This window comes from Mauremys mutica, chromosome 3, assembly GCF_020497125.1.
Source record: "Mauremys mutica isolate MM-2020 ecotype Southern chromosome 3, ASM2049712v1, whole genome shotgun sequence".
Lineage (NCBI taxonomy): Eukaryota > Metazoa > Chordata > Testudines > Geoemydidae > Mauremys > Mauremys mutica.
This window is the reverse complement of record NC_059074.1, coordinates 167152631-167174770: the sequence shown is the minus strand read 5'-3', so window position 1 is coordinate 167174770 and position 22140 is coordinate 167152631. Positions and strand designations below refer to the sequence as shown.

General features: G+C 40.7%; 1 protein-coding gene across 1 annotated transcript in view; it reads right to left on the bottom strand.

Annotated features, from left to right (window-relative positions):
• Positions 1–2387: 2387 nt before the first annotated feature.
• Positions 2388–22140, bottom strand: part of LPGAT1 (lysophosphatidylglycerol acyltransferase 1) — a 137876-nt gene continuing 118123 nt past the window's right edge. The window contains exons 8-9 of the mRNA XM_045010432.1: positions 11552–11658; positions 2388–7201 (exon numbers count right to left, since the gene is read on the bottom strand). Of these exons, the coding sequence (XP_044866367.1) occupies positions 7050–7201; positions 11552–11658 (259 nt within the window). The 3' untranslated portion in view covers positions 2388–7049. The remainder of the gene's footprint in view (positions 7202–11551; positions 11659–22140) is intronic.

Here is a 22140-nt window from a genome sequence, read left to right as displayed (position 1 = left end):
CTCCTTTATATGGGTTAAATGCACTATATTTACAGCATTCTGAGCCCTTATCAGCTTGGGGTAGGAGATGAAAAGAACCAGGGAGTGAGAGAAAAACAAACTTGAGACTGCAAATTGAATCCCGTCTCTCTTGCATCCTAGTATTACCACTGAACCAGCCTCAAAAAGGACTGCTTTTGAGTCAGTTTCACACAGTTGTACACAATGTTTTGCCAAAGATATTCCTTTGTAAGTTGCGTGTGTGTGCGCGCGCACACACACACACACGCCACTCAAGTCACCTTTGTTGTTTGCTGCCTCAGCTGAAATTCTTGGTGTTTGCTGAGCCAGGAATCCACCAGACAAATTAATAGATTACCAGAAAAGCAAAGTACAAGATTATCAGAGTCCTGAGAGGTAAAAATTTATTGATTTATATCTGATCAGTATGTTATGATATGGTCACACCTGCTTATACAGCTGACATTCTCATAGCCAAAGAGGGATTTTTTTCCTTTTAAAAATACATTTTTTTCCAGCAGGAAGGAATTTTTTTTTAAAAACCCAAACATTTTCATATTAAGCAGGAATTAAAAACAATGGCTTTTTTCAACACATGAGAACAGGGCTGGTCAGCACTGGATCTCGTAGTGCTTTAAATTCAGCTTTCACATTTCCCCTCACCTCCTTTTTTCTATACACTTTTCACTGATTACAGAAAAACACAACATAAACAAAACCCAGAAGGGAAATAAAGAGGTAGACGTAACTACAAACATTGCACTGTTCTACAGATTGTGCAAGATGCCTCAGTGTACTCCAAAGAGTTCTATTTTTCTGTTACCTAGTCTAGACACGATAAATCGATCCCCGAGCGCTCTCCCGTTGACTCCTGCACTCCACCGCCGCAAGAGGCGCAGGCAGAGTTGATGGGGGAACGGCAGCAGTCGACTCACCGTGGTGTAGACGGGCCGGACTCACCCCTGCGGCGCTTCCTGCTGGTGACTCCGGGGAATTAGCTTGGTTTCCAACACGGAGCGCCCTCTGCAAGCCAGTGATCCGCCTGTTCTCTGGCCCCGGGTCCCTCCCTGGACCCCGGTGCCCTTTTACATGGGGTGCTGCCCCCCGGCGGTAACCCCTTTCTCTCAGGGTCTCCCCTCCCCAGGGAACCCCCACCCTCTAGCCCCACCTTGCCTCAGTGTATGGCTACTGCCAGTCATTGTCTAGCCCCACGTCCTGGGGCAGACTGCAGCATCAGCCTATTCATCACTGGCAAGGAGGGTTTGGACCTGCTGCTTTGGCCTAACGCTGGGCTGCCCTCTGCAACCCCCAGTACCTGTTAGCCCTCTGCTAGGCCACAGCCTGGGGCTTTCCAGGCCGGAGCTCCCCAGCTCCTCTGCCTTTCCCCAGCCCTGCTCCACTCAGGTACCCGGTCTAGCTCCCTGCAGCCAGGCCCTTCTGCCACAAGTACTCCTGTTTTTTTTTTTGTCTGACTTCTGGCTTCCCTGGCCTTCTTATAAGGCCCTGTGGCTCAGTTTGGGGCATGGCCCCAGCTGCAGCCACTTCCCCAATCAGCCCAGCCTAACGCCCCTTCCTGGGGCTGTTTTAAAGCCCCAAAAGGCAGGAGCGGGTAACCACCCTGCTACAGTGGTGAAGACACCACGGTAAGTCAATCTAGGTATGTTGACTTCAGCTACGTTATTCATGTAGCTGAAGTTGCTTAACTTAGATTGATCCCTGCCAGTGTAGACTAGGCCTATGTAAGTGCTACTGTTAAGAGATATAGTCCAGGGCCATGGAATGTATGGTGCTGTGTATACTGCTTTGCATAGCTGAAGCTGTTTAAAATTAGAGCGCTTCACACATTAAAACCATACAAGATGGCAACACTTTCTAGGAAAAAATGGAATTCCCATCTTTCTAGCTTGAAGGCAGCCCATGGCTTATGTAGGGCCCAGATTCTGTATTCTTTACATGCTCTGAACTTCCATCAACTTCAAGGAGGATTTTAGATGTAGAAAAATGCATGGCTGGGCTCTAGAAGCTTTGGCCCAAATTCTGCAGTCCTTACTCCAGCAAAGCTTCCAATGAATGGAAAGAAAGTTTTGCCAGAGAAAGGACTTGCAGAAATTGCTCTTCCTCTCCCCACCTTCTTCTTTTGTTAGTTCAAAAAATTAGCTTCTGACACAGAAAGACAAGTTTCCAGAAACAGCAGCTATCTGTAATTTTAAATACTGAAATACAGTAATAACTTATATGCACTAACTAAAACCCAAGCTGCACTGTGAGCAGAAACACAATTTTGCTACTTGATGTTTCCATGGTAAACACAGTGGACATTTAATATAAAAACTTACCCTCCCACTTCAGACAAAAATATATCAACAAAGAAGAATTAAAAGCACATGGAATCTTGAAAAAGCAACTTTATTTTGTCACACTTAAACAAAAAGTGACACCTGTTAGTCTCTGTAAAGAAAAATCTCTTTTGGTACCTGTATCTAAATTACTGAAAAATGTCTTGGTTGTTGAAAAGATTGGATAAAAATATCCAAGGAAGAAATAAGTAAAATAAAACTGAGTGTGACCAGCCCTTTGCAAAATCACTCTTAGTAACTAACTACAAGTTTTTGCATTCATTCTGACCATACACAACAAAACGCAGATACACAACAGGGAGAGGGAAAATTCAGAGAGACTAACGTTAACAATATGGCATCAAGAAAACTAAATTTCATTGTACAAAATAAACACCCTTTTGTAATAAGTTTAGAGGAAATCAACTCACTGTAACACAACAGCTGTTCAATGTATAATTGTTTTATTACCCAATGGTAAAATAAAAAGTTTAACTGTAAAATGCATAGACTCCTTACTTTTAAAGATTTTCCTCTGTATCACAGCCATGTAGCCTACAGTTGTACACAACAAAAAACAAAACAGTTCAGAAATGTTCATAATGTATGCAGACCTTGCAACTCAAGTACAGATGGTTTTTCTTTTTTAATTTTGCTCTTCCAACTGTTTTAAAAACAATTAAATGTAAAAATTAACACATGCAATTTTGCAAAATACAACATTTTCTTTCATATGGCTGCATTATTTCCAAACAGTACAGTACCTTCATTTGTACAGTTACTTTATTCCATTTGATTCTGTTAGATCGGCACAAAGTAGTTCAGGCCAACTACCAAAAAAACAAACCCCAAACCTCAACTCCCAAATAGTTTTGCAATTTGGAAATCCCAGATTTAAGTAGCTTTGGTCCCAAGGTAAATTTTATGCCAAGGTAAAGTGGACCAGTTTAATACCTGCCACACACAGTATTCGGTATTTTTATTGTTTTCTACAAACAGATGTAAAGTTTCACAGCACTTGTGGCAATGAGGGGAGAGGGGGAAAAAAAAGAAAAAGAAAAAGACAGTTAGCTCCATCTTTTTGTGAAACAGGTGACTAGTGAATACCACCACAACAGTAGTTATATTTTAGATGCAGTAAGTTGCACCTTATTTCTGATGACTTCTAGAAGCATACATTTTTTTCAACTGTGAAACGCAAATAAAAGCCTGGCTTTTAAATATGTCTAAAGCAACTTAAAAAACCCTCTTTCAAGAGAAATCATGACTGAAATAGTTGGTAGAATGGTTCGTAAGTTACAAGAGGACCTGTAAGGAAAGGATTGTCACAAAAGGGAAAAAAACAACAACAGTGGTTCCATAATTTGTGAATGGTGCAATGTTAATCATTTATGGGATCCAAAAAGCAGCTACTCTGAACTACTAAGGCTATATTGTTTGTTCACAAAGTGGTTATTAAACCATTTTAAAAGATGTATGATCTAAAACATGGAACCAACATTTGCAATTCTTTAAAAATTCTCTTAATTTCTCTACTATAGAAGATGAGGGGAGAACTAAACAGTTCACAATCTGTATAATTTAATTTCCTGCAGATATTTTCACCCTGCATTGTTTCATATATTCCGCCACAACACTGCTCCTTAAACTATCAATTCAAAGTTGTATTATTATACTGCAACTTGGCAAGTCACTTTTGTCATTAAATTATTTTTCTACTAGATGCATTTTTCCCTCCAGAGAAAACTGTTCTGAACAGAAAACCCCTGGGTGGCTTGCAGCAAAGTGTCCACTACAGCTATGATCACTAACCAGGTGCAGGTAACTGAACTATCACTCAACGGAGTTGCATATTTTACAAGACAGCCTGCTAATCTCCAAACAGTCTAGACCAGCAGGGTACTTAATTACCATATTTCCTATATATTACCTATATTTTATATGTTTTTCCCTTAATAAAAAAATCCTTTTATCACTCCTGTTTTATTCTCCTTCATAAACTAGCATCTAAGTCCATGATGGGATGGTACTTCTACTCGGAATTCCTAACAGCAGTGTCTTTCCAATGTCACCTAATTCAACCATACTAAGACACGACACACTCTCTTCACATCTTCCAGTGCAGATAGGAGAGAACCAATCTAATGTGACTTAATCTCTCCATTGAAACTACAATCAGTGCCTTAAAACAAAAATATTTTGCAATATAAAAAAAGGGAACAGGTTGAATAATAACCAAATGGACTGGGTAAATCATATGCCCATCTCAGCATACTATTGCTCACTCCTACTATTTCATTAGGCAGCACGTGAGTATTTAGTGTGTCACCCTAGGCCACTGGAAACACCATACTGCATTAGAAAAGCAATATACTCTTTGCATGCAGTATCAAGTTTATAACGAACAGTAGACTGATGCATGCTACTGTTGTGCAACTTACTTAGACACAATCTTCCCTTCTTATATCAACCCCTTCATTCCCAAGTCAAAACAAAATAACTTGTTGGAATGTGGGTAACAACAACAACGTAGTTCCAACCAAATCATATGTTAGTAAGACCAATAAAAACAGTCTGCCACTTGAACTCTGCAGATCGTTTCCAGTACACTCTTGTTCAGACCTGGCCTGCTATCTACGGCCACATTTATGATGGTTGGCACTGAACTTCCCGTACACCCTCTTGAAATCTGGCAGATGAAATACATTGCTTACTTCCGCTACAGTTTAACAAGAATGGATTAAAGCGTAAAGGAAAATTCTCATGTTCCAAACTGGCCTTTGCAGTATTTTGTTTGATTTCATTCTTATGCTGCAATTCAGCTCAGTGTGTAGGGGGCATGTGAGTGTTAGTTATCAGGAAGTTGAGTTTGAAAACGGCAGCTTACATTGAACACTAAGCTAAACATTAACACTGTCTTCTGCATTTCACCTGTAGTGGTATCATAATAGTCAATGAGGTATTTCAGTTGATCTTCTATAATGCATCATTTTATTATCAGCCACACTGAGTTACCTTATGATGAAGTCATTGTATTTTTTGGCGTATTTAACTAGGCCACTTTTTCCCCACTAAATCAGGGAAAATTCACATCTTTCCCTTTTTTGGTTTGTTTCCCCTCCAAGCAAACGGAAAAATATGAAGCTATGTTTTATATTTTTATTCTGTACACTAATCAAAAACTGGTTCTCATGAGCTTAAGGAAAAACAGGGAATCTATACCACTAACTCAACATAGACAACTACTGTTGGCTTACTTTGCTCTCAGTGAAGTTACAAGCCATGAAAGATAATACACCATAGTAACTCTAAGTTCTGACTACATGGTCTATACTCATAAAGAGTAATGGTATTCTAGGAATAGTTCTTTTTATCTCTGTAATCACATGAACATGATGCCAACTAAACCTGCCAGAAGTGAGAACCCACAGCACTGACTTCCCATCAAATGATTTGTAAGCCAGACATCGGAAAATCTGTTTTGTGCCAGGCTGCCTTTTAATTCTTCTTTTAGTGAGACTGACTCTTTCAGCGTGGTGGCAGGTTAATACTGTCCTCTGTATTGTTACTATTTTTATTTATTTTTTAAAACAAGTAGGTTGAACATTTTCCTATAGCTTAAGGCCAGCACTTATACCCACTTTTTTAAAAGACACCAGCTTCCTAATATTCTTCCTAAACAAAATGTTGATGATTTGGCAATACTTTGCTTAAACCCTGCCACAAATGTATTTAGTGCTGTTGCAACAAATGGGAAAAAAGGTCTCTGTAAGCTATAAAACCGTCACATTGGCTAAAGTTTGGTATCCAACACAAAAGGGCAGCAGGAGAGTTAATGCCTCTTAAGATTCCAAGTTGCTATAGATAAAGCTTCCATTTTCCCCTAAGCTATACACCTTTCCTTCACTGTATTTTCATCTTTAAAAGTGCATTTTGCAAAAAGACAATCATCAATGTATGGAACACATTTTTAAACACAAAAGGGAACTAATCAAGTGATGTGACTTTTTGAAGTTCCCTCACAAGAAGGAATACACTGGAACATGGCAGACGTTCAATGGTAATGGGCTGATTTATCAGGTGCACATCATTTTTAAACACATTATGATACTGAAACACCTTTCTGAGCACTGTTTTCTCCCCAAAAATCATTGCTGACACTGGCTCTCACACGGGTGTTGTCCTTAGGAATGGTGTGTCTAATACAACGATGGCTGATCAAGGAGCAGTTAAGATACCATAACCAGCTCTGCAGAATATGTTTAACTGATCCCAGCAGTAAAACTTGAGTTTTTGCAAATGAAGGATCTCTAACCACACAACTTGTAGTACAAACTACTGGAGAAACAAAGTTGCTCAATTTTCTGAGCTTTAACTACAATGCTGAGAAATACCTGTGGCATTAGAACTTTCTTGTTGCAGACTTTCTTCTATGGTGGTTGTACAATTGTACCTCTTGTCCAAATGCTGAATTTGCTTCAGAGTGTGGGGGGTATACACCTTTTAAAAATACGGACAGTTCTTAAAATACATCATCAGGTCACGATATTACTGATCCTCACTTTCAGTGGAGTTTAAAATCTCCCCTAAGAGGGGTAAAAATCCATCCAGCATTTTCCTTTACTCTTGTATATTCACATTTGCACATATAAACATGATGCAGATTTGCAAGAGCCTGGCTTCTCAAATGTGTCCTCAGGTCCCTTTCAACTTCTAAAATAGGCAATGATAAAAATACTGAAGGATGCAGTACCACATAATGCCTGACAAAAATGCAAGGGACTGTATGACAATTAGCCACAAGTTGCTGAGGGTCATCTCTCGGGAAATAGCCTTTGCTTGACCCTGAAGAGGAGGAAATGCTCCTAGAAGACAAGAAATAGCATTGTTAATCCTTCTGCAATAAGAGCTATAGTTTCAGAGTGCAGTATTCTTTAGTAGCACTGACTGTGCTGACAAGGATGGTGGTTACAAGGAATCCATTGGCTGTCTGCCTTAGGGTGGTAATTTTTCAGAATATAATTTTCTACAGTACAATTTCTGTCTCTACAGAGGAGGAAAAGTTAAATCAGTGTTCCTTCCATACTGGTAAAAAACAAGTACAATTAGGTGGCCCAACATGGATTTTTCTAGCTGTTATTTGTCAAAATGCTTTCCCTCCCAAAATGATCATTATCTCAAAACACATCTCTTTAAGTCTTTGAATTTAAGTCTTTGCTTTAGTTTAACTCAGTGTGAACATTCTCCAGCCAGTGTGGCCGCCAAGTGTCATCTCACGTGACAATCCTGCATTTGGCAATCCTGTGTCTGCCCACATCTCTGCCAGAATCTCATTCACTGAGTTGGGCTTGTGCTGCAAGCGAGAGTTGCAAACATGCCTATGGCCACTAGAGGCTGCTATGGAGCCTGCATTCAGGCCAGCAAGTGGCTGGCTAGTCTTTCCTCTGGCTACTCCCAATGCTGGCTCTGAGTAGTAGGGACAGAACAGCAGCAGGTGTTGGCTGACCAATAGGACAGAAGATGAGAGGACTCAGTACTACCCTCAGGTTCTTCCAATCAGACACTCCAAGACACCTCAGACCCCATGCCTCCCAGTAAGACCCTAGCCAGATCTCTCTCTCTCCCAGACAGCATCTGTCCATCTACCCCAGACACCCCCACACCAATCTATAACCCAGCAATCCTAGACAGCCGACTGCAGCCTATCCCAGAACCCCTAGACTCCATTCCCACTTGCCCACCCTATGCATGTCTAAAGCCTTATAACTGCCAAGTTTAGCACAGCTCTGTGTCCTACCCCTGTCACAACTTGGGGCAGGATAAACTTGACCCTAAACTGAACTTTATAGTCATATGCAAAGTATTTGCAAATATGCAAGTCACTACATGAAATAATTTGCATAAAATGTCAGAGCTGCACAAAATTTGGCAGCTGTGAATTAGTTTTTTCCATTTTTTATGTGCAAAACTGGTATTGAAAAAACCCCTCATGATACTAGGAATTAGAAGTGCTTGCATGGGGCATTATGGGAGCACCACTAAGTTTTGTCTAAAAGAAGTGGATGGATGTAAGAGGGAAGTCGTACCAGTACAACTTGACCTTTTCACATTAGATTATACAAACAGCATAGATTTAGACATTGCAGTGAGTTTATACATACATAGTACTGCTTCCACATTTGTTATCTCTGGTGGAACTGCACCCATAAAAATGTTTAAGAAAAAGCTTAGCGTACACAAGGCTTCTCTCTCTCTCTCTGCACACACTATGACATATATAAACCAAATTACCTCCCACCAGTCTGGAAAGAATCTCTCTCTCTCTCTCTCTCTCTCTCTCTCTCAGAAGACAACATCTCCACCCCATTTATTCACCAACAACTCAGATTTGGTTATACACACAATTCACCCTTTGCACATCTATCTACCCACTCACCACTGCATTCACTCATTCTTATTCATCCCTACCCAAATAATCAATTCTCTCTCCTGCCCCAGTTCTCAACAAAGTCTCTTCAAAAGTGCTTCCGGGTTATATGATAAGAGTTTCTCTCCACTCTGATTTGAGAGTGCTTGATATCTAGTCAGCAAAAAGGAAAGTTTTGCAAAAAGTGTGTGCTTTCAATTATTTTTAAGATTAATTTCACCCGCTCTCTCCAAATAAAAACATTCTAATAGAGAACAGATATTACAGATTGCTTGTCTTTTTTAAGTTTTAAACAGTTTGAATTATATTACTGCAGTTAAAAACAAAATTACATAAACTCCAAACTGTAATTTTTTTTTTTTAAAACAAACTGATAATTCACTGGGCTACTGTTTTTAATACTCCACAGTAACTTGCTTCTGAGTAAAGTTATTGCATGCCAAAATTCAGTCTGGGGAAGGCTTTACAGGCTGAGACATGAATCACTAAAATAGTGTTTATAAAGAAAGTGAAAGTGATGAAACAATCTTAGCTGTTGTAGCACACACAGTGACGTATAATGTGGCAGCAGAACAAAAAAAAAAGCAAGTGCTTCACCGAAGCTCTGACATTCCCTTCACATTTGGCCTGAGGATCTACTGGCAGTACTGTCACTGAACTGAGAGCAGCTCTTATGCAATAAGACATCACAGGGTAAAATTATGGAAGCAAATCCTCTACTTGTGTAAACTGTCATAACTAAATTAAGCTAATTTAGACGAGCTAAGGGTCTGCTCCAGGGTGTATTAATTTATCACTACTTCCACTGATAATATACTAAGCATCAATTAATAAACTATAATCTAGCTCTTCTAAATAACATTTTATTCCGAAAACCAGATGTTTACATATGTGAATGTACTTAGTACTAATAGTTTTTGAGCAAGGAATTAGGAGGTTTTCATTTTGCTAATTCTTAGCTAATCAAATCATTTAGGTTTTTCACTGCCACAACTTCAAAGCACTGTCTATACTGCTGGTTTTAGAACACCAGCACGAGCCCCGCTATCCTGAGTCTGTCGACCTGGGCTGGGAGAGTCGCACCCATTCCCTACAAAACGCTGTGCAGACATACCCTAAGGCCCCAATCTTGCAATGTACCTCATCCACACAGGGCTCCAATGAAGTCAGAGACTTTGTAATAGTGCAAGGTCTGCCCACATGCAACACATCACAGGATCTGACCCAACAGAGAGGTTTCTGGATATAAATACCCATTGTATTTGAGTATTTTGATGAGTGAGATGAGTCTGATAAGGCAAAAAGTTAGTTATTCTTCTCAAAGTGAGGTGCACATGACGTATTATAGTAGGATGTTATGAGATTTTACTAATATTTCAAGCACCCACTGTATTTACAAATAATTATGACATACTCTAAAGTTTTATGAAATGATCATCCATTAGTATTAACAATGAATAATCCAATCTCTTTGTACCATAGAGACACTTTGGAATGTTGAACTTAACTGAGTGGGCTGACTGGATGACTGTTTTAGGCAACTGCATAAGAAATTTAACAAAGAAGCTTTGTTTTCCTACAAAAAGGCAAATAATTTGCAGTATTTCAAACCCAATCATTCTAATTAGGTAACATCACCGTCTGATAAATTTCCTTTCCTACATATAAATGTCTAAATGAAACTCAATGTTTTTCACTCATCTAGTTCTGTAAAGGAAAAACCCCAAAGCCCCCCCAAAATAAAAACAAAACTTTTTTTCTTATGATTAATTTATCTTTTCTCTATACGGTACAAAAACACGGGGCTGTAAGAGGACAGCTGGTAAACTTCAATGTTTGTCAAATGGAAGAGGATAAAAACCTTGAGGAAATGTATCCCCAGCTTTATTTTCAAAGGAGAGTGCATATAAAAATGAAGTTACAAAATGTGTGATACTTCCTAGTGTCCCTTCAGTAATATCACCAGTGCCCCATAATTTGTTTAGAACTCTGTGATCGGTCTTCATTTAGGATACTTTATTGTATGCTGTGTTGTATTTACAATATTCCTTCACGTTTTTAGGGAGTGTGTGGAGTCTAGTGCTTGAACTGGGACTCCTGAGTTCCAATGCTACTGATTTGCTGTGAATCCTTGGGTAAGTCACAACCTCTTTGTGCTTCAGTTTAATAGGCACATAGGAAATGCCAGGCTGGATCAGACTCACTGTCCATCTAGTCCATAATCCTGTCCCAAACAGTAGCCAGTTACCAGATGCATCAGAGGAAGGTGTAAGAACCAACAGTGGATGTGGTTTAATTTGCCCCCCATGGAAGCCTCATCTTAACGTCTATTAATTAAAAATGTAAAGCCCTGAAGCATGAAGTTTTATATCACTTCCAAAACTCGTAAGCATTAACTCTTTTGGTATACATATAAAGATCGAGTCCCTCTTTGAATCGTGCTAAATTCTTGCTCTTAGTGACATCCTGTGGCAATGAGCTCCATAGTCTAAGTATGTGGTGACTGAAAATGTGATTTCCTTTTAACAGCTTTGCATTTGTCACCTTTCAATTTCACCTGTGCTCTGAGGCAGGAAGAACAGAAGCTCCTGATCTATCTTCTATATACGATTCATTATTTTATATATTTTTCCCCACACATAAAACATGGACAACAAATGTCTATTTCATAAGGGCGTTATGAATAGTAATTACATTTTCTTAAAATTATTCTAAGATCCTTGCATGAAAGCCATTATAGAAATGCAAACCATTATTAAGTATTCTCTTAAGGGAGACAACATGCTACCTGTTTTGTAAAAATGTGACAAGAGATCCTCTTTTTCAATGAACCGTTGATATAGCCAATCAGTGAGGGCTTCAGGCTCTGCAGGTACATCTTTAATTGGAAAAATCCTACCAAAAGAAACAGAACAGAACAATGTGACTGGATCTATTAAAGTCATTCTACATGTAAGAAAGCCCCCCACTTTTCCCTCAAAAATACACAAGAACAGAATAAAACTGTTAAATTGGTCTGTGTTCCCTCATTTACAACTCAAATAATACTTAACCTTCAAAACAGTGGAATATTCCAGATCACCAGTCAAATGAATGCTAAGGACAAAGAAATCAGCAGTACCTAGAAACTGCAGAACATAATCGAGGTGGCACAGAGCCCACACACCTCTGCAGTGTGCAAAGGGTTAAATGGGGGGGGAGGGGAGAAGGTGTAGTGTGGTATTAATTCCTTTTTTCCTATAAAATGATCCACGGACAATAGAATTGGTGGATAAAAAACAAACCAACCCACCCCAACACCACACACCCTGAGAAGATTCTTCTACCCTCTCTGGGAAGGAATTTCTTTGGGGTTTGAGGATTTGTGAAGGATGTAGTTAGCATTAATAGCTCCTCTGTGTCTCAGAACAAATAGCTCTTTATGCCCAGCAGTGAAGCTGCTCTATCTGTCTGGAATTTATAAAGCAGGTTACACAAATGCTAAATCTTCAGCATATAAGTGTACTGAAATATTGCTACAAAATTTTAACGCGCAACAATGTGAGCTAAATCTGATTAATATTTATATATAAATAAAAGAGCTCACTGTATAAAGAGATCTAAAGATGAGCATGCATGACAGGAGAGATAGATAGAGGGGAGGGCAAGAAGGTATTACCCAGTGATACCATTAAAACTATTTGTGTTTTATGGTACAAGCCAAATCCTGCCTACCTGAGCAGGGTTAGGTAGTTGCATATATGGGTGTGCTTTAGAATATCCATAGCTGCCCCCAGAAATGAAGGACAATTTTAAGATTATAGTAGGCTAGCCATTTAAAAATCACTGTCTTTTACAATGTTGGGGGCAAAATCAGAGAACTTTATGGCACAGCTGTTTACAAAGTTAACCAGTGATTCTTAGGATTATTATGGGACACTACATGCAACAATTCTACATAAAGCAATACAGTTGCATTTTTTTCGACACTGCTATACCAGTATTGAAGCCAATATAATCTAACTTCCTAAACCGCCACAAACAAGCTAACTGTTTTAAGCCAGAATGCCGGCAGTAGATTCAGAAACATCAATTAAAATTTAAAACTATTTCCATATAGCCTACATTGTTTACTCCTGGGGAGGCACACTTCTTGCCTTCTGAACTTTCAGGATGCCAAGATAAGTGGATTGGTAGTTTTCTTTATATTTTCTATGGGAGTGACAATTACAATGTCTTTGTAACCTTGTTGCAGGGTTTCAAGCTTGGCCTCCCAATTTCGGTGCTTTTGTCAGTATATCTAAATTGGATTCTAGATGTTCCAGTAACTTTTTAACATTTAACTACAGAAGCGGGACCAAAGAACCAATCTTATGTCAAAGTGTCAAAATGAGGTGGCTTATTATGAAGCGCTTCTTAGAAACATTCCCCCCCCCCTCCACGATGTATGAAGAGGATCATTAATTGTTAAACTATGGCCTAAAGGGCAATGAAGCTGCATAGGTTTCCCCATAAACCTGGCCTCTTATCTAACTAATTTGCTCATTAAACATCTTGCAAATTAAAAAAATGCCACCCTTTTCACTATACCAATTACCATCCCCATTATCTCACTTCCCCTTTCTCAGAGAGCATGTTTTAGCCTCAGCAAGCCTGGGAAAAAAAAAAAGAAAGAAAGGAAAGGTCAGGGAACAAATGCTCTCTACTCTCATTAGTGGACTCTCTAATGTAAGTGCCTTTCGGCTTCTCTTATATAAGACTGCTGCATGCGCCTTGGCCTCCCAAGTAAATGCAAGAGACAACTGTATCTCTGTGGCCTGAAAAAGGCAGTCTGAAGTGAAATTATTTTTATAATAGATTCTGTTTTCTGCTGTACCTTTCATTTGTCCTTCTCACACTGTGCTATGCATTTATTTTCTTTAGTGGACGTTTCCCTGCTATTTAAACATGGAATTCATTAGGCTGAAAAGGATTTGAGGTAACAGAACAACCTAAGGCTGACTGTGTAATGTTTTAAACAACATAGCCCTCTAGGGAAAGTTGGGAGGCGTCTGAATAGCATTATGAAATGCTAGGCAACGACTCTTTAAAAACGACCTTTTTTCATTCTTGCATTTTCTCTTGTTCCTTTGCTATGTCACTCATGCCTCTCTCCCTCCTCAATTCTCCCTGCTTAATAGCTCCTCATTGTCACAAAACCAACATGATGTTCCCCAGACCCTGACTACACCGCTGCTGCATTTTATTCCTCTCATTATTCCAACCACAACTTTTTTTGGACGCAATATTTCCATATCTGAGACATTCTAAACTGAAGCTATTAGCAGCAGCGTATCCCTCCTGTCCCCTTTCCCAAAAGCCATAACAGTCTCTCTTGCAACGTCTACTCATAATGTCACAACACTAGTGAGTCTCTCTAACAAAGCACTGCCAAACAGACATTCCTCTCTGCTTTCTCAGTGGTATCAGGTTGATAAGTTTTTCTTTGATTTCCTTCTTTCCCACAGTGCCAAAACTCCAGTGAACTGAAATCTACACTATCCAACCTGATAGGAAATAAAGTATAGCACATTCCCAGCAACTTGTTTTAGAATCTACCAGCTGCAACATTTAATTCTCTTCAGTATTTAATTAAATGAATTTTACCATGTAATTATAGCATAAACAAAAGTCAATATATTCAGAAAAAGCATGGAGTGTCAAGAATCAGCCAGCATTTATTTGACTTGCTTCATAATTCTGTATGGGTTTTCTCTTCACAACTGCTATTAATGCAAATCTGATATCATCTAGTTTGTTAACCATTGGGTATAGAAGGCTCAAAAGAAATACTGTATGTTCTGATAAAACTGTGGATGCTGTTCTATTGAGAGCAGATTCAGATAAAGTGTTAAAAAAATCAGAAACACCCAAAGGTGGCTGCATTTCAGTAGTACCGTATGCTTACATGGTACAGAAACGCAGTCTTCTAATTAAAGCACAAAGCTGGGAGTCAGGAGATCTAAGTTCTAGTCTCAGTTCTTCCACAGATTGTATTTGACCTTGGGAAAGTCACGTTAGGGTCTGCTATTTCTTGACTTCAATCAGAGGAGTTGGTGCTCAGCACCTCTGAAAATAAGGTCTTTAACCCCTTTGTGTATCTCTTTCCCCTTCTGTAAAATTGGGATAATATTTACCCTGGCTAACAGGTAATTGCAGGGTTAATGTTTGCAATGTACCCACAGATCCTCAGATGAACTATGTTATACAATTGTAAGATTAAAGACTTCTCTTAGATGATTTAAAATGGTATTATGATAGTATATGAGAATCAGAAAGTGAGACAAGAAACTGATCAATAAGATCACAGACAGAAAAAGTAAAAGGCATTAACAGTGGAAGTTATATATTAAATTGTTTCCATGATAATAAAACATTTTTTTTTGTAACACAAGAGTTTTTAAAATAAGATTTTTAACCCAACATGGCTTCCATTATCAGTCAACAGCAGCTGTGGCAGCATGAGCAATTCTGCTGCAATATAACAAGATCACCAGGGTAGTAGACCAGTATAAGACTCCCTTTAGCTTCAAGTGCTAAAATCCTAGATTTTGGGTGTAATAAAGCTTTTATGTGCAGGAGCCACAGGAAGCATTCTAAGGCCTGGTCTACACTACGTGTTTAAACCGGTTTAAGGAGCGTAAAACCGATTTAACGCCACACCCGTCCACACTAAGAGGCCCTTTATATCGATATAAAGGGCTCTTTAAACCGGTTTCTGTACTCCTCCCTAACGAGAGGAGTAGCGCTAGTATCGGTATTACCATATCGGATTAGAGTTAGTGTGGCCGCAGATCGACGGTATTGGCCTCCGGGTGGTATCCCACAGTGCACAACTGACCGCTCTGGACAGCAATCTGAACTCGGATGCAGTGGCCAGGTAGACAGGAAAAGCCCCACGAACTTTTGAATATTTCCTGTTTGCCCAGCGTGAAGCTCCGATCAGCACGTGTGGCGAGGCAGTTAAAAATCAAAATAAAGAAAGAGCTCCAGCATGGACCATGCGGACGTGATCGCTGTAAGGGCAGGCAAATCTGTTCTATCAGCGCTCCGTTACAGAAGACAAAATTCAAAATCATTTTTAAAAAATCTCCAGACAGACGCCATAGCAGGGGCTCAGCTCACTGCTGCGTGACAAGCATAACGGAAAGCCAAAGAATCAAATGGACGCTCATGGCCTGGAGGACTCAAGCTATCCCACAGTTCCTGCAGTCTCCGAAAAGTATTTGCATTCTTGGCTGAGCTCCAAATGCTTCTAGGGTCAAACACAGTGTCCGCGGTGGGTCAGGGCATAGCTAGGCAATTTACGCACCCCCCCACCCACCCCCAGAAGTGAAAGGGAAAACAATCCTCTCGACTCTTTTACATGTCACCCTATCTTTACTGAATGCTGCAGATAGACACGATGCTGCAGCACTCAACACCAACATCCTTGCTCCCCCCCTGCCATGGGTGGCTGATGGTGCAATAAGACTGATATCCATTGTCATCATCAGCCTATTGGCACATGGGGCAGTGCAAAAGGACTGGTAACCACGCAGACTAGCATCCGTTAGGTCGATCAAGGGTGCCTGCCCCTAATTTTTCCTGGTAGATGGTGCAATATGGCTGGTAACCGTCTTCATCACAGCAACAGGGGGCTGAGCTCCATCAGCCCCCACCCTTCATGTGTAAAGAAAAGATTCAGTTGCCCCTGGACTAGCAGTGGGATGCTGGGCTCCTCTCCTACACACTGCTTAATGTCCTGTCTGGACTATCATAGCAGCTGGAGGCTGCCTTCCACTCATTTCTCACTAACAAGTCACTGTGTCATCACACAAGTGTGGGGACAATGCTATGGTAGCCCAGGAAGGCTGGGGGAAGAACAGAATGAACAGGTGGGGTTGTTGCAGGAGCACCCCCTGTGAATAGCATACAGCTCATAATTTCTGCAGGATCTGACACAGAGCAGCTGTGCTCTCTGGTTATGATATACAGTGGTTCTCTAGTACACTTGCCCATATTCTAGGCAGGACTGATTCTATTTTTAGATACCAAAAAGGAGGGATTGACTCAGGGAGTCATTCCCAATTTTGGCTTTTGCGCCCCTGGCTAAGAGCAGCCAGGGGCACTTATGACAGCAACAGATGGTGCAGTGCAAAAGGACTGGTAGCCACGATCATCTTATTACCAATTTATGGTATGGTAGATGGTACAATATGGCTGGTAACCATCTCTGCTGTCATGCAAAAGCAAAAGCATGCTGCTGTGTAGCGCTGCTGAATTGCCTCTGTGAGCGGCATCTAGTACACATACGGTGACAGTCACAAAAGGCAAAACAGGCTCCATGATTGCCATGCTATGGCATCTGCCAGGGCAATCCAGGGAAAAAAGGCACGAAATGCTTGTCTGCCGTTGCTTTCCCAGTGGAAGGAGTGACTGACAACATTTACCCAGAACCACCCGCGACAATGATTTTTGCCCCATCAGGCACTGGGATCTCAACCCGGAAATTCCAAGGGGCGGGGGAGGCTGCGGGAACTATGGGATAGCTACGGAATAGCTACCCACAGTGCAATGCTCCAGAAATCGATGCTAGCCTCGGACCGTGGACGCACACCACCGATTTAATGTGTTTAGTGTGGCCGCGCACACTCGATTTTATACAATCTGTTTTGCTAAACCGGTTTATGTAAATTCGGAATAATCCCGTAGTGTAGACATACCCTAAGGTTATGCCTACAGTACAGAGGCTATACTGGCACAGCTCCTTAGCATAGATGCAGCTTACACTGATAGAAGGAATTTTTCTGTCTGTGTCAGAATGCCATCTCCCTAAACTAAATTACCTGTGTTGATGGAAGCTCTCTTCTGTCGACACAGCTGCATCTACACTGGGAATTTTGTCAGCATAACTATGTTGGTTGGAGGGGTGGTTTTTTCACATCCATGTAACTTGTCAACATAGACTAGACTTAACTCTTACTAGATTATCCTTCTGTGGTGCTACAGGGGAGAGTAATTTAAAAGCCAGTCTACGCAACAAATAAAAATATAGGAAAGTAGGTTGCAGTATGGTTGTCTGATTATAACAATTCCAGTTTACAGTTAAATGGAACATTATCTGGGTCCTTGAATAATGTTAAGGACTTGGACAATCCAAACGCAGCCCTGGTGTAACTGCATCCATTACAGAATTCTACTTTTAGCGTAGAGAAGTCCTTTAGAGAGACCTGGGATGAAATCCTTGTCCTACTGAAGTCAACACCAAAATACCCATTGACTTCAGTAGGGCCAGAGCTTGACCCCTGCTTACAACATGGTTAAATTTATTTGGAGTTTGTCTGCCGTGCTCTACCTGTGCCTCTACATTTGAAGAGCACTCACTCCAGACAATATTTCTAAGGAAGGTGTTTTCTCTCTGAAAAAGATACGGGTATCACTATTAAAAGTATAATAAAAGCTACCTGGAAAAAGAAAATACAACTGACTCCTCTATTTGCAGAGATATTAAGAAAGCTAAAATGGATCAATAAGCATGAAATTAGTTATTCAAAGAGTTTCCAGTAAAGCTGGCGGGAGAAGGTGGGTGAGGTTATATTTTTATTGGACCAACTTCTGTTGGTGAAAGAAACGAGCTTTCAAGCTTACACAGAGCTCTTTTCAAGCTGGTAGCATCTCTGCTATATTTGCATAACAATATATTTTGCAGATTAAAACAGATGTAGGCACTAAGAACCTAGGCTTACAGAAGCATTTTGTGGAAGTGAATTTGCTTAAAATATTGTTAATTAGGCTAGTTGAAAAGTCTGAATACAGACTAAGTCTAACCGACATTAAAAAGAGAAGGCCATTAGCAAGGGTATGTCTTCACTAGCAACGTCGTGGCTGTGCAGTCACTCTCAGCGCTATAGCTCTCCCAGCGCTATGAAAAACCCACCTCTATGAGGGAAGTAGCTACCAGCGCTTGTGCACTGTCTACACTGCCACTTTACAGCACTGAAACTTGCAGCGCTCAGGGGGGTGTTTTTTCACACCCCTGAGCAAGAAAGTTGCAGTGCTGTAAAGTGTGTAGACAAGCCCTAAGAAGTCTTATGCGTACGTATTGTTCTCGCTGGCATGGTTTCCCTGGTCAACATAGACAGAGCTGCCCTCTATCTTAAACCATTTTACATGCCCCTTTCTTGGCTATGGCCCTATTAAACCTGTTCTATTTGACACCTAATGACAAATATGACAGCATCACCTGGCTCTCCCCCAAAGTGAATATTAAATGGTTGTTCCATTAGGGGGTATGGGAGTCAGAGTTCAATACTCATCACAGCAAAGCACAACAGACCGAAAAATTAATTGATTAGCACACTGTCACAATGAATTTTGAAATCTGTTCACCACATCCACACTAGCAGGACTATTTAATACCAGTTTAGGAACGAGAAGGGTTGTGGCAGCTAGTGTCTAATCCAATGCCAAATTCAGTTATTTCTCAAGTGTAGACACCTTCCTAGTCCGTTAACACTGTTATATAAAGCAGTATAGTTTTAACTATGATTCTGGCTAACAAACTTTCAGGACAACAGCAGACAGGGCATCAGACCCACCTTTTTCTTCAGAGAAAGCTTTCTAAACTATACCTCCAGGAAAGCTTCAAAGTGATACACTCCCAGCTCAAAAAACCCAGCTGTTATAGTGATAGGAATCAGTACAGATAATATATACATGAATGCCTGTGACGTGTGTAATGAAAGTTTTATCAGCATGAGTTTGGGGTTGTGGCCTCACCATTCATAAATTATGCAGATCATTCCAATGAATGCTGATAAAAATCTTGAAACCACAGCACCATATATTCAGTATATGCCACATACTGCCCAGGTGTTTTAGTCAGTTTTCAAAACATTTGAGGTTTTTTTTATTTCTCTGCCTATAAAGCCTCTGCTTTATTACTAGAGCCCTGTGAAAACATTATTTTTTAAATAAATAATTTTCATGTGCTATTTTTTGGGAATTTTGAATTCTTTTGTTTTACCTATTTTTTCCACGTGGAATAACTATTTTATCCCCCCAAGGCGTGGAGGGGGGAGGGGGTTGCAGAGCAAGCCCACCCCACACTGGCAGATCCTATCCTGCAGGATGGGTCTGGCTCCCTGCTCTGGGCATTAATCTGGTGCACAGTGTGGCAGCACCACTCAGGTTTGGCTTGGTCACCCCTCCATTGTGATGATGGAGAGGTGGCTGGGCCAGATTTGAGTGAGTGGCCATGTGCCAGGTTGCAATGCTATTCACTTAAATTTCCCCACTCATCCCATCACCATGACAGCGGAGTTGCCGGGCCAAACCTCAGCAGTTCTGTGATCACATATGCCAGGCTGCAAACACCCAGAGCAAGGAGTCAGGCCCAGACCAGCAGGACAGGAGCCACTGCTGTAGGGTGAATTTTATTGTTTTTAGTTTTATTTTGTGTTTCATATTTGCAAAAATCATGGAGCTCTACTTATTACCATGAGTCCAATTGTAGAGGACTCAGAAGGAGCCATAAACATCTCTAAAATAACCGTAAACCAATTTTTCTATACCTAAAAGGTCAAAACTTTCAATCTCCCTTTCCCAATGGTATTAAAACGTTCCATTTCTACCTGTGCAGAGTAGTGAGAAGAGACCTCAAACCCATCACTGGTACAGAACTAAATACTGCCAATTCTTGGCTTGGGATGAATCTAGCTTGAGGAGCAGAGCGGGACAATTCTATACTTCAACAGGAAGAAAAGAAGGAAAAACCACCTCTGTATCAGGCTGACTTAAAAATAATGGAAACTTTATGAAGCTGCTTTGAGGTTTGTAATCTAGGATGGGTAAGATGAATAAGTGAGAGCAAGGGTTAGGTGAAATGGTCAAAGATGCTTGACTCTCAGAGCCAGCCTTACCCTGCTTTGCTGTGAGAACCCCCACTCCTGGGCTGTTCACGCACAGCTTCTGGCATGTAAGCTGCTCCGAGCTACTTGCAACCAAATGACATGGCCAATATCTCCAGTCCCAGACACAACCCTAGGAGCCTCCGTCTTGCAGCGTCCAGTTATGCCCACTGGACGCTGCAAGCTTATATGAGTTCATCAATTTAACAAAGAAATTGATATGTACCCGGCTTGTTATCCCAAGGAGAGCCTCTGACACGCTTCAAACCAAATGCACTGCTTCAGGTAGAATAAACAAACAGATTTATTAACTATAAAGATTGACTTATAATCACTTAAAATCTAAGCATAACAAGTCAGATTTAGTCAAATGAAATAAAAGCAAAATACATTCTACGCTGATCTTAACACTTTTGAATATAACCTGTAACCTTACTATAACATCACTATAACAATTACTATAACATCACTATAACAACCAAGCTCAGTGCATCATGAGCCTTCCAAAGACACCCAATATGACAAACTTTGCATTGGATACCACACAATCATTTTATAAAGATGCACCCCCGAAGAACAAAGCGTCAGTATTTAAGAGCCTACAATTTACTGGTGATGTACAAAGAATGTATCATCTATCACACTAGTATTATGGGAGGCCTAGGAAAGGCTGTATTATCAATTTCCTGCTTTAATCTATCTAGATTATGAGGACCCTATCACCATAGTACCGGAGATGTTAGGAGTAACAAGAAGGGTTTCTTTAGGTATGTTAGCAACAGGAAGAAAGTCAAGGAAAGTGTGGGCCCCTTGCTGAATGAGGGAGGGAACCTAGTGACAGAGGATGTGGAGAAAGCTAGTGTACTCAATGCTTTTTTTGCCTCTGTCTTCACAGACAAGGTCAGCTCCCAGACAGCTGCACTCTGCAGCACGGTATGGGGAGGAGGTGACCAGCTCTCTGTGGAGAAAGAAGTAGTTCAGGGCTATTTAGGAAAGCTGGACGAGCACAAGTCCATGGGGCCGGATGCGCTGCATCCGAGGGTGCTAAAGGAGTTGGCCGATGAGATTGCAGAGCCATTGGCCATTATCTTTGAAAAATCATGGCGATCGGGGGAGGTCCCGGATGACTGGAAAAAAGCTAATGTAGTGCCCATCTTTAAAAAAGGGAAGAAGGAAGATCCAGGGAACTACAGGCCAGTCAGTCTCACCTCAGTCCCTGGAAAAATCATGGAACAGGTCCTCAAGGAATCAATCCTGAACCACTTAAAGGAGGGGAAAGTGATCAGGAACAGTCAGCATGGATTCACCAAGGGCAAGTCATGCCTGACTAACCTAATTGCCTTCTATGATGAGATAACTGGCTCTGTGGATAAGGGGAAAGCAGTGGATGTACTATTTCTGGATTTTAGCAAAGCTTTTGATACAGTCTCCCACAGTATTCTTGCCAGCAAGTTAAAGAAGTCTGGGC